The sequence below is a fragment of the Microtus oregoni genome, unplaced genomic scaffold (assembly GCF_018167655.1).
Source record: "Microtus oregoni isolate MIOR12 unplaced genomic scaffold, Mior012 000099F_ref0000060, whole genome shotgun sequence".
NCBI classification, from domain to species: Eukaryota; Metazoa; Chordata; class Mammalia; order Rodentia; family Cricetidae; genus Microtus; species Microtus oregoni.
The window spans coordinates 42,604-56,282 of record NW_024544712.1 but is presented as its reverse complement, the minus strand read 5'-3'; the positions used below and the strand labels follow the sequence as shown (position 1 = coordinate 56,282).

The 13,679-nt window shown below is 43.1% G+C and overlaps 1 protein-coding gene across 1 annotated transcript in view; it reads left to right on the top strand.

The window, feature by feature from the left end:
* LOC121443083 (guanine nucleotide-binding protein-like 3-like protein) overlaps window positions 1-13,679 on the top strand; it is a 37,064-nt gene that overhangs the window by 17,635 nt on the left and 5,750 nt on the right. The window contains exons 9-14 of the mRNA XM_041644767.1: window positions 759-906; window positions 2,899-2,986; window positions 3,424-3,598; window positions 3,691-3,833; window positions 4,074-4,210; window positions 6,090-6,217. Coding sequence (XP_041500701.1) covers window positions 759-906; window positions 2,899-2,986; window positions 3,424-3,598; window positions 3,691-3,833; window positions 4,074-4,210; window positions 6,090-6,217 — 819 coding nt within the window. The remainder of the gene's footprint in view (window positions 1-758; window positions 907-2,898; window positions 2,987-3,423; window positions 3,599-3,690; window positions 3,834-4,073; window positions 4,211-6,089; window positions 6,218-13,679) is intronic.

Genomic DNA, 13,679 nt, shown 5'->3' with positions numbered 1-13,679 from the left:
TGAGTACTGAGCGGTGGTGTGGCTGTGTCATGCATAGGTCTATGCTTTTGCTATTTTCCTAGACACTGATAAATTATCCTTTATAATAGCTGTACCAAGTAATCCTCTTCCCCCTTGAGTAGATGGATGTATGAAGAGGACCTCTTTCCCTTCACTCTTGCCAACATAATATGTCTACTTATAATTTTATCGCTCCCCCCATAGCAAAAATCAAAGTAGGGAGGTTGGAATGGCCTTATCCTATGTGAGGGGTCAAGGGAAGATGAGCTTTGGGCCGGGCACCCTCTCTGCACCGGTGGAGAGCTAAGGCTTTCCATTTGTGTATCTATGACCCCAACGCCCTAGGAAGGAAATAGGCTTTTCCTCATAATCCTGTGAATGAGAGAACTAGAAATGAAGCCTAGCGTGCCTCAAGCTGGGATATCTTCACAGCTCTCCGTGAAAAAGACACAACTTAATCCCGGCACTTAGAAGGGAGAGGTGTGTGGATCTCTGTGAGTTCTGGCCCAGTCTGGTCTACAGAGTTAGTTCCAGGCAGCCAGGACTGTTACACAGAGCAATCCTGTCTCAAAAAACAAAACAAAACCAAAAAAGACACAACAACTGGAGCAAGAAAGAGCTGGGATGTAGTTGCTGTGAGAAGCCTGTGAGGTCAGTGATCCCAGGGTAGTTCTGAATATTCCACTATAGCCTGGAAATTTGGGCTTAGCGTCTTTTTCCCAACGGATGCCCATTTGGTAATATACCTCATTTTTCAGACTCAGTGTAAAGTTCCAGTGGACCAGGCTTCTGATTCGCTGTTGAAAAAAAGCAGAGCCTGCTTTGGAGCTGAAAACCTCATGAGGGTCTTGGGAAACTATTGCCACCTGGGGGAAGTGCGCACCCACATTCGAGTCGGGGTTGTAGGTAAGGCCACACAAATAAGTTTGGGGCACACGCCTTCATTGGGCAAGGAAGGAAGGAAAGGGTTTGGAATTTTGTGGTGTTTCTTTGGGGAAGAGAGGAGGGGTTCAGGAGTGGTTTTGCAATTTGCAGTTTGGCTAGTGGGCATTGGGAAGGCATATTCAGGTTCACCACCGTTAAAAGCAAATACAATGCCAAAACACTCCAGACTGTTGGAGCTATGGGAGGGAGAACACCGAGACCCACAGAAGGAAACAAGGCGGGGCTGAGGCTTAAGCATGGTGGGTCTTTCTGAAACTGCAGTACTGTTGAAGGGAATGAAAGGGGAGTGGGGAAATTAAGAGGCAGGGAAAAATCGGGGAGGGGAAGTGTCTCAACTTGAGAAATTGAAGAGAACTTGACAGAAAATGTATAAACACCACACACCTGAATAGACAACAAGACAAAAAGGCCAGGGAGACTGATGAGTAATTGGAAAAGACAAATTAAAGTGACAGGCACAAAGAGAGTGAAGGACACAGCAGCTCAGAGAATGCCCAAAGTGGCAGTAAAGATGAGTACGTGGGCAGACCTGGTGACCCAGACCTGCAGTGGTAGCTGCTTTGGAAGATGGAAAGTTTGAGTTTAAGGCCAACCTTAGGTAACTTAGTGAGACCTTGATTCATAGAAAAGTAAAAGCAGCTGAGAGTGTTGCTCAATGGTGGAAGGCCTCCCTAGTTTGTGTGAGACCCTGGGCTCAGGGTGATAGGAAACAGCTAAAGTGTGTACAGAGACCTGTAGAAGGGTGCTTCAGAACAGACGCTTGGGATCGGCACTTGCGTAGATATGCATCACCGCAAAAGAACATTGCAGGAATGGAGACAGTTTGAAAAGAAGCTTGATATACACACAGAGGAGCATCCAATACAGGCCTATGCACACAGACAGATCTTAAGAACATGTAAATCCCTATGCATGGAGTCGTGTGCACACCTGGGAGGGCCATATCTGCAGGCTTAGACAGGCTCAGGCAGCATGTGCGGACCAGCTTCTTCTGCACTCACACTGTCTCTATTTCCCCACAGCAGATAAAGCCTCGGGGACACCACATGTGCCCAGATAACCGTAACCCTCTGAAACAACCTGAAATCGGGGAGAAACAGGCATGCCTGTGATGAGGCAGAAATGTCTGTAGAGAGAGAATTAAAGACATAGTTAGGGAGGCACACAAAGCCAGCCAAGACCATAATGAAAGACACATGAGCACATTTCTATAGACAGACTCCAGAGAGAAGGAGCATAGTAACCATGTAGTCAGGAGTGGAATGGTGGGGTGGAGAGAATCAGAACGAAAAAGAGCTTTTTAGATGCATAGACTCAGAGCTGTGGGGCCAGTTCACTGAGAGGGCCAACGAAAGGGAAGAGCAGTCCAGGAGACACACAGGCGTGTGTAGCCTCCCAGGTCAGGACCACGGATCTTCCCAGGCACACATGTGAGGGAATGGTACATAGTGGTAAACTTTAGTACACTAGAGGACAGTAAGATGATGTAGGGGAGAGAGACTCACAGCCGCAGCCCAACAGTGCTGCACGGGTGCTCAGATACAAAGATTCCACAGGCAAAGTCAGCTGTGTGGAGAGAGGGGCATCTGGAGAGTAACCCCTTCTCCCCAGGGGAGTTACATGTCAGAACAGGTGTCTGTTTCAACACTTGACCACCTTCTGTTGGGTCATGTCTGTGAGGCTTTATATGGCGCGCCTGTCCCGGCTGCTTGTGGCTGGAGGTGCACTGCACATCTCGAGAGAGGGCCCTGGATGCCGAGAATGCCAACAAGAGGGGAGAACTGGAAGTTCCCTTTAGAGGCTTGGCCAGGGCCTGGCGTGGGAAGACAAGAGGCCAGGCTCTACTTCTGGCTTGCCGTGACCTGGTTACGGCCTCTGCCAGGCCCTTTCTGAAGCAGGCTGGCCTGAATTTTGAGTACTTCCTGCCCTGAGTACTTTGCTCCTACATTGCAGGCCTTCCCAATGTGGGGAAGAGCAGCCTGATCAATAGCCTGAAGCGCAGCCGTGCGTGCAGTGTGGGAGCTGTTCCTGGCGTCACAAAGTAAGATCTGCGAGCTTCCCAGTGCTTCACAAGTCCTTGCCATTACCCATCCATCAACGCCCACATGCCTTTAGCCCTTGCCACTTTCCTAATTGTGGACTATCCTCTGATCCATACCCTGGGTTTAGGAATCCTACTAATAGCGCTCATTCACCTGGCCGGCCCATCCCAGGTGTGGGCTGTTGGGTCCTTCATAACAACTGCAAAAAGCGCTGTTGCTCAGCTGAAGCAACAGAGTCATAACCTTGCCTGACATCCTGCAGCTAAGCCCCCAGAGAAAGGGACTGGGACTGTAGCACCTCAGATCCCCCCGGTCCACATCTTTCCACTTCACCTAAGATCCCCCTTCCCCTCTCTTCCTTTACCTCCCTCCAGCCTTTCCAGGCCCAACATTTGTGACCAAGTACCAGGTACATCTGGGCCTTGTTTTTCTCCAGATTCATGCAGGAGATCTTCTTAGACAAGTACATCAGGCTGCTGGATGCTCCAGGCATTGTCCCAGGACCCAATTCAGAGGTGGGCACCATCCTGCGGAATTGCATCCATGTGCAGAAGCTGGCAGACCCCGTGACCCCAGTGGAGACCATCCTTCAGCGCTGCAACCTGGAGGAGGTAAAGAGCAGGGTCCCCAGTGGGTGGCCTAGCCCCTACTTCAACAGCTGGTCCTTCACTCACTCTCATGACTCTTCCTCCAATTCTGCTAGATTTCCAGCTATTACGGTGTCTCAGGATTCCAGACTACTGAGCACTTTCTGACCGCAGTGGCCCACCGCTTGGGAAAGAAGAAGAAGGGAGGCATATACAGTCGTGAGGAGGCTGCCAAAGCTGTCCTGGCTGACTGGGTGAGGTGAGGAAGGGGTTGAGTAGGATGTGACATTCATTCATTGATGCCGATGGGACAGCCTGACTTCCTGGGTCTCAAGGTAGGGGACAGCCAAAGAACTAGTACTCTGTGCCTAGTGGTTATTGAGCGGTTCAACACATTGCTCGGAAAGGCATTTTCTCTGTTCTCGTCCTACGTCCTCTTCTGGTAGGCTATTTGTTCTCAGTGATGTCACTACTGACCTCCCCTTCTCTCCCAATACAGTGGGAAGATCAGCTTCTATACACCACCGCCACCTACTCACACTCTGCCCGCCCATCTCAGTGCTGAGATTGTGAAGGAGATGACTGAGGTCTTTGATATCGAAGATACTGAGCATGCCAATGACGACACCATGGAATGTACGTGTGAATGGGTGGGGCCGCTGGTTTTGTCTAAGGGAGCCCAGACCTGATGTCAGATCACACATTTCATCTCTCCTTTCCTGGGGCTACTTGGGGCCTGGTATTAAATTTTATTCATTGTCCTGTAAGTTAGAAAAATTCTAGTTTGGGCAATGAGAGTAGTGGTGGTGGTGAACATCTGGTAGATTGGCTGACTAACTAGTACTCCTTTAGGTTCTTTGGAAGTGAGACTTTCTTTCTTTTGGGTTGAAATAACCCTTTAAAAAGTCCTTTATGTGTGGGGTGTGTGGGGGGTGTTTTTTGTTTGTTTTTTCTAGACAGGGTTTCTCTGTAGCTTTGGAGCCTCTCCTGGAACTCACGCTGTAGACCAGGCTGTCCTCAAACTCACAGAGATCCTCCTGCCTCTGTGCCCCCCCCCTCGCCGCCGCCGCCCCGAGTGCTGGGATTAAAGGCGTGCGCCACCACTGCTCGGCAAGAGTTTGAGTGTGTGTGTGTGTGTGTGTGTGTGTGTATTTGAGTGTTAGATTAAAAGCTCAAAAACTCTTTCTCGGCTGTGTATGTTTGCACAGGTCTGTAATTCCAGCCAAATCAAATGACCAAATGGTCCTTCTCCCTATTCTATTGCCCTGGGCTTTAAAAAAAGCAATGTTGAGGATTAGACCTAGGGCTTTGTGCTAGGCAAGTGCTCAGTAGGTTTCTGCCTTTGATACTGCATGTAGCCCTGGCCTGTGGTTCCTCCACTCTCTCCTCTGCCCAGGGCCCTCTAGTCATACGCTTAGGAACAGCTGAGAACGCTCTGTTTGGCCTAAAGTCTTATTCTGTTTTTCCTGGAGGCCAGTCATTTCCTCCTCTGGGTCCTCTGAAGTCCTGGATTACAAATGAGGACAAGAAGACTTGCCTACTTTCTAGTTTATTCCGTGTGTGACTTCAGGCAAGTCAGCCCTCTTGCTGAGCTTTCATTTCTGGTTCTGTCAAGTGGGCAGTTGAGAGGGATTCGAACTCATGTTCTACTGGTGACGCTTGACCCTGGCTGGATTCGCATATGGGGAAGAGGTGAGGGTCAAAAGCGTGGAGGAGTCGGTCCTGGCGTTGGATCTTGAAGTGTGAGCAGGAATTAGGACAGTCAGTGAAGTGGCTGAGATAAAGTTGGTAGAAGTAGATAGGAGGGTAGGCATGCAATAGGCATGTCTGAGGGTTGTGGTGGAGGCCAGTTTTAAGCAAGGAGTGGGAGGGAGGAGGCAAGAAGCCTGGTTCTAGGAAGGGAATTCTCATGGCTCTCTCTCTTCATCACATTTGAACCAGAATATGGTCGGTGCCTTCTGCTGGATTTCACCTTAATCCTATGAATAAGAGTTTGGGAATTCCCTTTTCTCATCTGAGCAAGCCGAAGCTTTAAGGCTAAGTCCCAGCAGGCTATGGTCCTATAAATTCATACTTTTATTTTGTTTTTTATTTTGAGACAGGGTCACGACATAGAGCCCAGGATGGCCTTGAACTCATGATCCTCTTGTTTTACCCTCCTAAATGCTGGCATTACAGGTATGGATTAGATTCATGCTTTTAAATCTTTGTCATGCTGACGCATTCCTTTAATCCCAGCACTCAGGAGGCAGAGGCAGGTGGATCTCTGTGAGTTCGAGGCCAGCCTGTTCTACAAGAGCTAGTTCCAGGACAGGAACCAAAAAGCTATGGAGAAACCCTGTCTCGAAAAATCCAAAAAAATAAAATCTTTGTCATGTAGCCTCTCAGCAAAAACAACTTCACTCACTCCATTCCCCTGGTGGTACCCTCATGTCGTTTCTGCTTAGGCCTGATCAGAGGACTGGCAGGCAGCAAAGGGGGATCCAGGATCCTAACAGTGGTGTTTGTGTTAAAGGCTTGGCCAATGGAGAAGCCGATGAGCTGTTGGGTGACACGGACCCAGAAGAAATGGACTTCAAGTGGCTCCATTCTCCGTTGGTGAAAATAGCAAATGCTATTGAAAATAGAGCCACCGAATACAAGGTACCTCTTCACATCCTCACGGTAGCTGTCTCCTGCACAGGCTTCTGGGAGGCAGGCACTTCCTTCTGTGTCTCTCCTAGGGTAGTGAGGTCTGAGTGGCTCACACACTTCCTTTGGACTTGTGAATTCTTGACCCAGTGTGTAACGGCGTAAATGAATGCAGACAGAGTGTAAATATATATATATATATATAGCTTTAATGTAGAAATAGACTTACAGAACCACCGTTCCCGCGGAGACCAGGAAAGCAGAAGCGAGAAGCTCGGAGCTTGCTCGCCAAATTTATAGGCAGACATTAGCCCGAGGCGAACACGCCTCTTAAGGGGCGGGACTTATCCCTACATCTCCCCTTTTTGTCTAAATAAGACAGAACTAAACCAAATACAACTACATACAATAACAACAAATAATAAATACAACAAACAATATTGAGAACAAAAGCTTTGCTAAACATTCTATCTCAAGAAGTCCAAATAATGTAAAGAGTAACTACAATTATATAATCTTCAACTCAGTCAAAGATCTGAGAAGGGAATAAACACTACTCAACAAACGAGATATATCCAAAATGTGCAACAATTGACAGAGACAACTGACTACCTGGGCAATCACCCAAAGTCTCGTTTGCAACGTTGAGTCAACCAATTTTGGCTAAGGCCTAACATAACTGACATACCATTATTAAAGGCAAGGAACTTTTCAAAACTATCTTACCCTGTCTTGGCAGGATATGACAGTCCTGTTTTACCCATTGATGCACGCTCTGTATCTGTGTCAGTGGTTGAGGTATGGGCATTTGTTTGCCCAAAGGCCAGTTCTGCCAAATAGAAAGGCTCCAGGTGGAGTGTTTTTGGTGCTCAACATTCTCTCGGGAATAGAGCGGTGTTGCCAGGAGCAATTGTGTCTCACTATCACGAAACTCTGAGTTAGATTAAAGGCCATTTTCTACAGCTCTTTGAAGAGGTTGAAGATTATCTATCTATACTGAGTATAATCTCTATATATCTAAAGAACCTGATTAGTCTAATTACAAATGACAAACTTAGATGACAATTAGTCTATATAATTCTCAATATCTATCTAACTTAACGACTAAGACAATAAACGACTGTGAAACAAATGAGGACAATGACCTCCAAATATAAACAATGTACAAATATACATTGTAGTAGGTAAATATATATCAATACACAAATATTATATAAGTATCTTAATCAGAGGTAGAAATGTACACTGCAATATGGTAAATATATACAATATATATATATATATATATATATCAATACAATATATGTCAATACATAAAAATGTTTTAAACAGAGGTAGAAACATGCATGCGTACAATAGTCAATATAATTTAACTTTGTTTCATTATACAAGAATTGATACCAATATATTTGTCTAAAAGCAGTAACTCACAATTATAAATCTATTATCCCATCATTCCCTCTTTTTTTTTTCAAAATGATCCTTGAGCTTATAAAATTCCTCTCCCAACCCTCAATCATATACTAATTATAATCAACCCCTAAATGATGTCCCTAAACCCAAGGGCAAACTTTACTGGGAGAGAGGACGTCGTTCTCTAGAATTACTTCCAGCTGTCATAGGGGCGACGTTCTTTCTGGGGGATCCTGTGAAAGTAAAATGATGGTTAAATTTCAAGATAATGTCTTTTAAAATTGCAAATAGTCTCTGAGTATTTTCGTGCAGGTCTGGCCAAAATGTTGTATAAGATGTGCACCATTTCAGCTAACCAAGTTGGAACTGTCTTGTGCAGCTGGTACCAAAAGCAGGTCTTGTAGTAGCGCTATCAGTATCATGACGTCATATCAACCAGGTGGAGTTGTTGTTATGGGGCCCCATCTTCTTCCTGGAAACTTCAAATGTCACTTCAGGAAAAACTCATTGTTCATTATGAAAAACTTAAACATTAATCATATAGACATATATATATATATATATATATATATTCAATGAAAGACATGATAGATATATTCAATGAAAAGTATGATAGATATGAAGAGAAGCAAAGATGTTTTCTAAACTCATATTTCTTTCTGTCCAATATCATGGCTCTTGACATGAGACAGAAACTCCAGAAACTCTGGGTTTTTCTCTTACTAACAGGCTTGGAATTGGAGAGGGACTGAGCCAGAGTCCAACTTCAAAACCAGCTTTATAAATTTAGAAATATGGTTTAATATTACTTACACAACCCATTCAGTTGTCTTGATATTTCCTATTGGGCAGGTATTTTTCCATCTGTCAGTATCCAAACATCCAGGGTCCCTTGAATTTCTCAAAGATGAGTGTTTTCCTGTGGAGATAAGAACAGAACCCTGCCCCCATTCTATATGTTTTTCTTACCACCTGTATGAATATCATCGTTGTGGATGAGTTGTCATTTCTCCTTTCCAAGAGGTTTCTCCTCTTCAAATCGAAACTTTATTAATTTTGATGGTATCCACAATTTTTCTTCTCCTGTGGAAACAAGAGCAAAACCCCTTCCCCAACGTAGCACATCTCCTGGCTTCCACTGAGAGGTCAGCACATCTTTGAAATAAATCGGTTGGTTTAGTTCAGCAGACTTTTCCATTATCCAATGTCTTTCTGCTGCTGTCGTTCCTTTCTCATTAGCGTTAAGAAAATTCAAGGTTAATAAAGCATTATGTAATCTATTTCTGGGGGTATTTTCAGTCCCTTTCTGTTTGTTCAGCATATCCTTTATAGTACGATTTGATCTTTCTATAACTGCCTGACCTGTAGGATTATTTGGTATACCTGTAATGTGTTTTATATTATAATATTCAAAAAAGCATTTCATTTTCTTAGATACATATGCTGGACCATTATCTGTCTTTATTTGCGCAGGTATACCCATGATGGCCATAACTTCCAATAAATGTGTGATTACTGAATCAGCCTTTTCTGAGCTCAGGGCAGTAGCCCATTGAAAACCTGAATACGTGTCTATGGTGTGGTGTACATATTTTAATTTGCCAAATTCTGCAAAGTGGAACACATCCATCTGCCAGATTTCATTCCTTTGGGTGCCCTTTGGATTAGCCCCTGCAGGCAGTGGCGTTTGGTTATAGAAAGAGCAAGTAGGGCATTTCTTTACAATCTCCTTAGCTTGTTGCCATGTAATTGAAAACTCTTTCTTCAAACCTTTGCTATTAACATGATGTTTTTTATGAAATTCAGAGGCTTGTAGCACACTACCAATCAATAATTGATCAATTTCTGCATTACCTTGTGCTAGAGGACCTGGCAGACCCGTATGGGATCGGATGTGTGTTATGTACATAGGGCAAAGCCTGTTCCTGATCAAATCTTGAACCTGGAGGAACAATGAGGTTAGTTCAGTATCATCAGGTATAAATTCAGCAGTTTCAATATGTAAAATAACTCTTTCTGCATATTGTGAATCTGTAACTATAATAATAGGTTCTTTAAAATCCCTTAGCACCATAAGAATGGCATATAATTCCGCCTTCTGGACAGAAGTATACGGACTTTGTTCCACCTTATCCAAGTCTTCTGATTTGTAACCTGCCTTCCCTGATTTATTGGCATCAGTATAGAATGTACGGGCTCCAGTTATTGGAGCATCACGGACGATTCAAGGAAGAATCCAAGAAGTTCTCTTTATGAAGTTAAGCCGCTTGCTTTTTGGATAGTTGTTATTAATGTCTCCCAAAAAATTAGCACAAGCTCTTTGCCATGGTTCATTATCTTCCCATAATTTCTTTAGTTCATCAGCAGTGAAAGGCACTATAATTTCTGCTGGGTCTATGCCTGCTAGTTGACGAAGTCTCAGCTTGCCTTTTATAATTAACTCAGAGACTTTTTCCACATAAGTTTTCAGTTTCTTACTTGGTTTATGTGGTAAAAAGATCCATTCCAAAATAATATCATCTCTCTGCATTAAAATTCCTGTAGGAGAAATTTTTGATGGTAGTATGACGAGAATACAATCGAGCTCTGGATTCACCCTGTCCACATGTGCCTGTTGTAATTTTTCCTCAATCATTGTCAGTTCCTTTTCTGCTTCAGCTGTTAATTCTCTGGGACTGTTTAAATCTTTATCACCATCCAAGGTTTTGTTCAAATGAATTATTAAATCAGGTGTTATTCCAATAGCTGGTCGTAGACTGGAAATATCTCCTAACAGCCTTTGAAAGTCATTAAGAGTCCGTAGGCGATCTCTCCTAATTTGTGCTTTTTGTGTCTTAATTTTTTGCAAACCTATTTTATAACCTAAATAATTAACAGAATCTCCCTTCTGAATCTTTTCAGGAGCTAATTGCAATCCCCATTTAGGTAAAAGTATCTTTATTTCTTCAAACAGTCTGTTCAAGGTATCCATGTTTGAATCGGATAACAAGATGTCGTCCATGTAATGGTATACTATAGATTTGGGAAATTTCTTGCGTATTATTTGCAATGGTTGGTTCACAAAATATTGGCACAGGGAGGGGCTATTTAACATACCCTGGGGGAGAACGGTCCAGTGGTACCTCCTCGAAGGTTGAGAATTGTTATAAGTAGGCACTGTGAAGGCAAATTTTTCTCTATCTTCTTTTTGCAAAGGTATAGTGAAAAAACAATCCTTTAAATCAATAACTATGAGAGGCCATCCTTTTGGTAATAAAGAGGGCAAAGGAATTCCAGATTGCAGAGGGCCCATAGGTTGAATAACCTTGTTGATGGCCCTGAGATCTGTCACCATTCTCCATTTACCTGATTTTTTCTTAACCACAAATACAGGAGAATTCCAAGGGCTGGTAGATTCTTCTATATGTCCAGCATCTAATTGTTCTTGTACCAGCTGTTCTAAAGCCTGTAACTTTTCTTCAGCTAAAGGCCATTGCTTTGTCCATATTGGTTTCTCAGTCAACCATTTTAGAGGCAAGGCTGTTGGTATCTCTGAAGGGACATCAATTGCTTGTTCTTTTACAGCCCGAATGGCCGGTTTTCTCAGTTTGTAATATCTTTTAATATTATTCTCAGAAATATAGGCTCTAGATTTAGCAGGAATGTTAATTTCAGTATTCCATTGTTATAATAGGTCACGACCCCATAAATTCATTGCAATATTGGCTACATATGGCTTTAATTTTCCTATTTGTCCCTCTGGCCCTATACATTCAACCCATCTCGTGCTCTGCCTTACTCGAGATAGGGTTCCAATTCCCAGGAGCTGAACATTTACATTCTGAAGAGGCCAATACGGATGCCAAGATTCTGGGGTAATGATACTTACATCAGCACCTGTGTCCAGCAGGCCAGTAATAAAAATGCCATTTACACACACTCTCAGTTTAGGTCTTTGATCATTTATAGAAGTTTGCCAAAACACACGTAACTTATCTTTCTGATCATTATTGCTTGTAACAGTAGGCATGGGGCTTCCTAATTGTCCTGATGAGGCACGTTCTCTGCAGAAACTGGATATGACTGAACCATGTTTGCCATGGGGGCCTGTGAGGCCCCCCCTCTCACGTTTCCCGGCTGTATCAGGTTGCCTTGTCTATCTCTTGTAGACCTGCATTCATTCGTCCAATGTCTGCCCTTTCCACATCTTCTACATAAACCTGAGGGCTGAGTCCTCCTATTTCTGTTATTTCTAGAAGATGCATTATTATTATTATTTCTGAAAGATGCATTATTATTATTATTATTATTTCTGAAAATCCGTTGTTTACAATTCCTTTTAATATGACCCATTTTTCCACAATTAAAACATTTGGTATTCTGGTGTCTCCTTTTACCATTGGAAATTGCTTCTTCTACCCATGCTTCAGTGCCATAATCAAATGTATCAACATTGAGTGTATGCAAGACCCATTCTTCCAACGGTGCTGATCTGAGCTTTAAAGGCCCCAAAATCCTTTTGCATTCCACATTTGCATTTTCATAAGCCAAAGACTCAATCATTATACGCCTTGCTTCTGGGTCAGATATTCCTATTTGTACAGCCTTAGTTAATCTTTGTAAAAAGTCACTAAAGGGTTCTCTCTGACCCTGTTTAACTCTGACAAATGATTCCATTCTCTGTCCTGGGTCTTGTACCCTGTCCCAAGCCCTTAAGGCTGCTGTAGTACACATGGAGAGTGTGTTTTCATCCAAATTAGCTTGTTCCTGAGGATCAGAAAAGAGCCCTTCACCTAGAATTTGATCTAGGGAAATGTCAATTCCCTTTGCTTTTTCCTGCTGTTCTAAGAGTCTAGCCTCTTGCCTGAATAAGCATTTCCATTTCAATTGCGGTCCACTCTCCAGTACCGCAGAGCTCAGCTGGAGCCAGTCTGAGGGGGTTGCTCTGCTTGTCGTGGCCCAAGATCTTAGCATCTCTTTAACAAAAGAGGCTTGCATCCCAAAAGTCATGACAGCCTGTTTTATTTCCTTGAGATCATTCATACGCACAGGTTCCCATGTATCCTCCTTGATGACCCTAGGGTTTTTGGAACCAATCACCTTCTCTGTTGTTATTACTGGAAAGGCAGGTAGAGCTGTAGGTAGAGCTTTGTGGAAATTGTCCCGGAGAGACTTACCCACAGATGTAGTTAAAATTTTCCTTTCTACCCTTTGCTCTTCCTCATCAGAATTTAGAAATTCCTCAATCTTTTCAATTCTATTCACCATTGCTTTCTGCAATGTCTGAATCTCCTGTCCAGAATTATGTTCCAAAGCCTTCATTGAGGATTCTAAAATATGAAGTTTGTCCGTTAGAGATAACATCTCATCTTTGGACATAATTTTTATGGCATAAACCGTGCCTTCTTGTATTGACAATCTTTCCGTCAATCTGTCATAAGCTTTAGACAAAATCCGATTGTCACATTCAGCAGTTTTGATTCTCTCAGTTAATGTTTCATTTCCTACAGAAAGGGACTGAATCTTATGGTCCAGATCAGCTGTTCCCTCTTCCATAGTAATGAATTTCTCCTTAACATCAGCCTGAAGAACTTCAACCTGATTCTTGAGAAGATTGTTATCAGCCTGGAGAACTTCAAACTGATTCTCGAAAAGATTGTTATCAGTCTGGAGAACTTCATCCTGATTCTTGAGAAGATTGTTATCAGCCTGGAGAACTTCAAACTGATTCTTGAGAAGATTGTTATCAGCCTGGAGAACTTCAAACTGATTCTTGAGAAGATTGTTGTCATTCTCAATTGTTTTTAAGCGTTCAATCTCTACCTTAAGAATCCTGGATTCGTCTCGTAAAGACTTTATCATATTTCTATTATCAAACCATTTGGTGCCAATGAAAACTACGAATCCCAGAAGGATCCATATATGTGGGGTGATAGACACCTCTTGTAAAATCTCCCACATGGTACAATTAAAAAAATCATTAAATTTTTGAACAGTAATGTGTTCAGACATTTTATTTATAAAAGAAAATTTTTTTACCTGCAAAGATCGGTTCCTGCCAGTGGTGGTCTCTGTTTTTGGA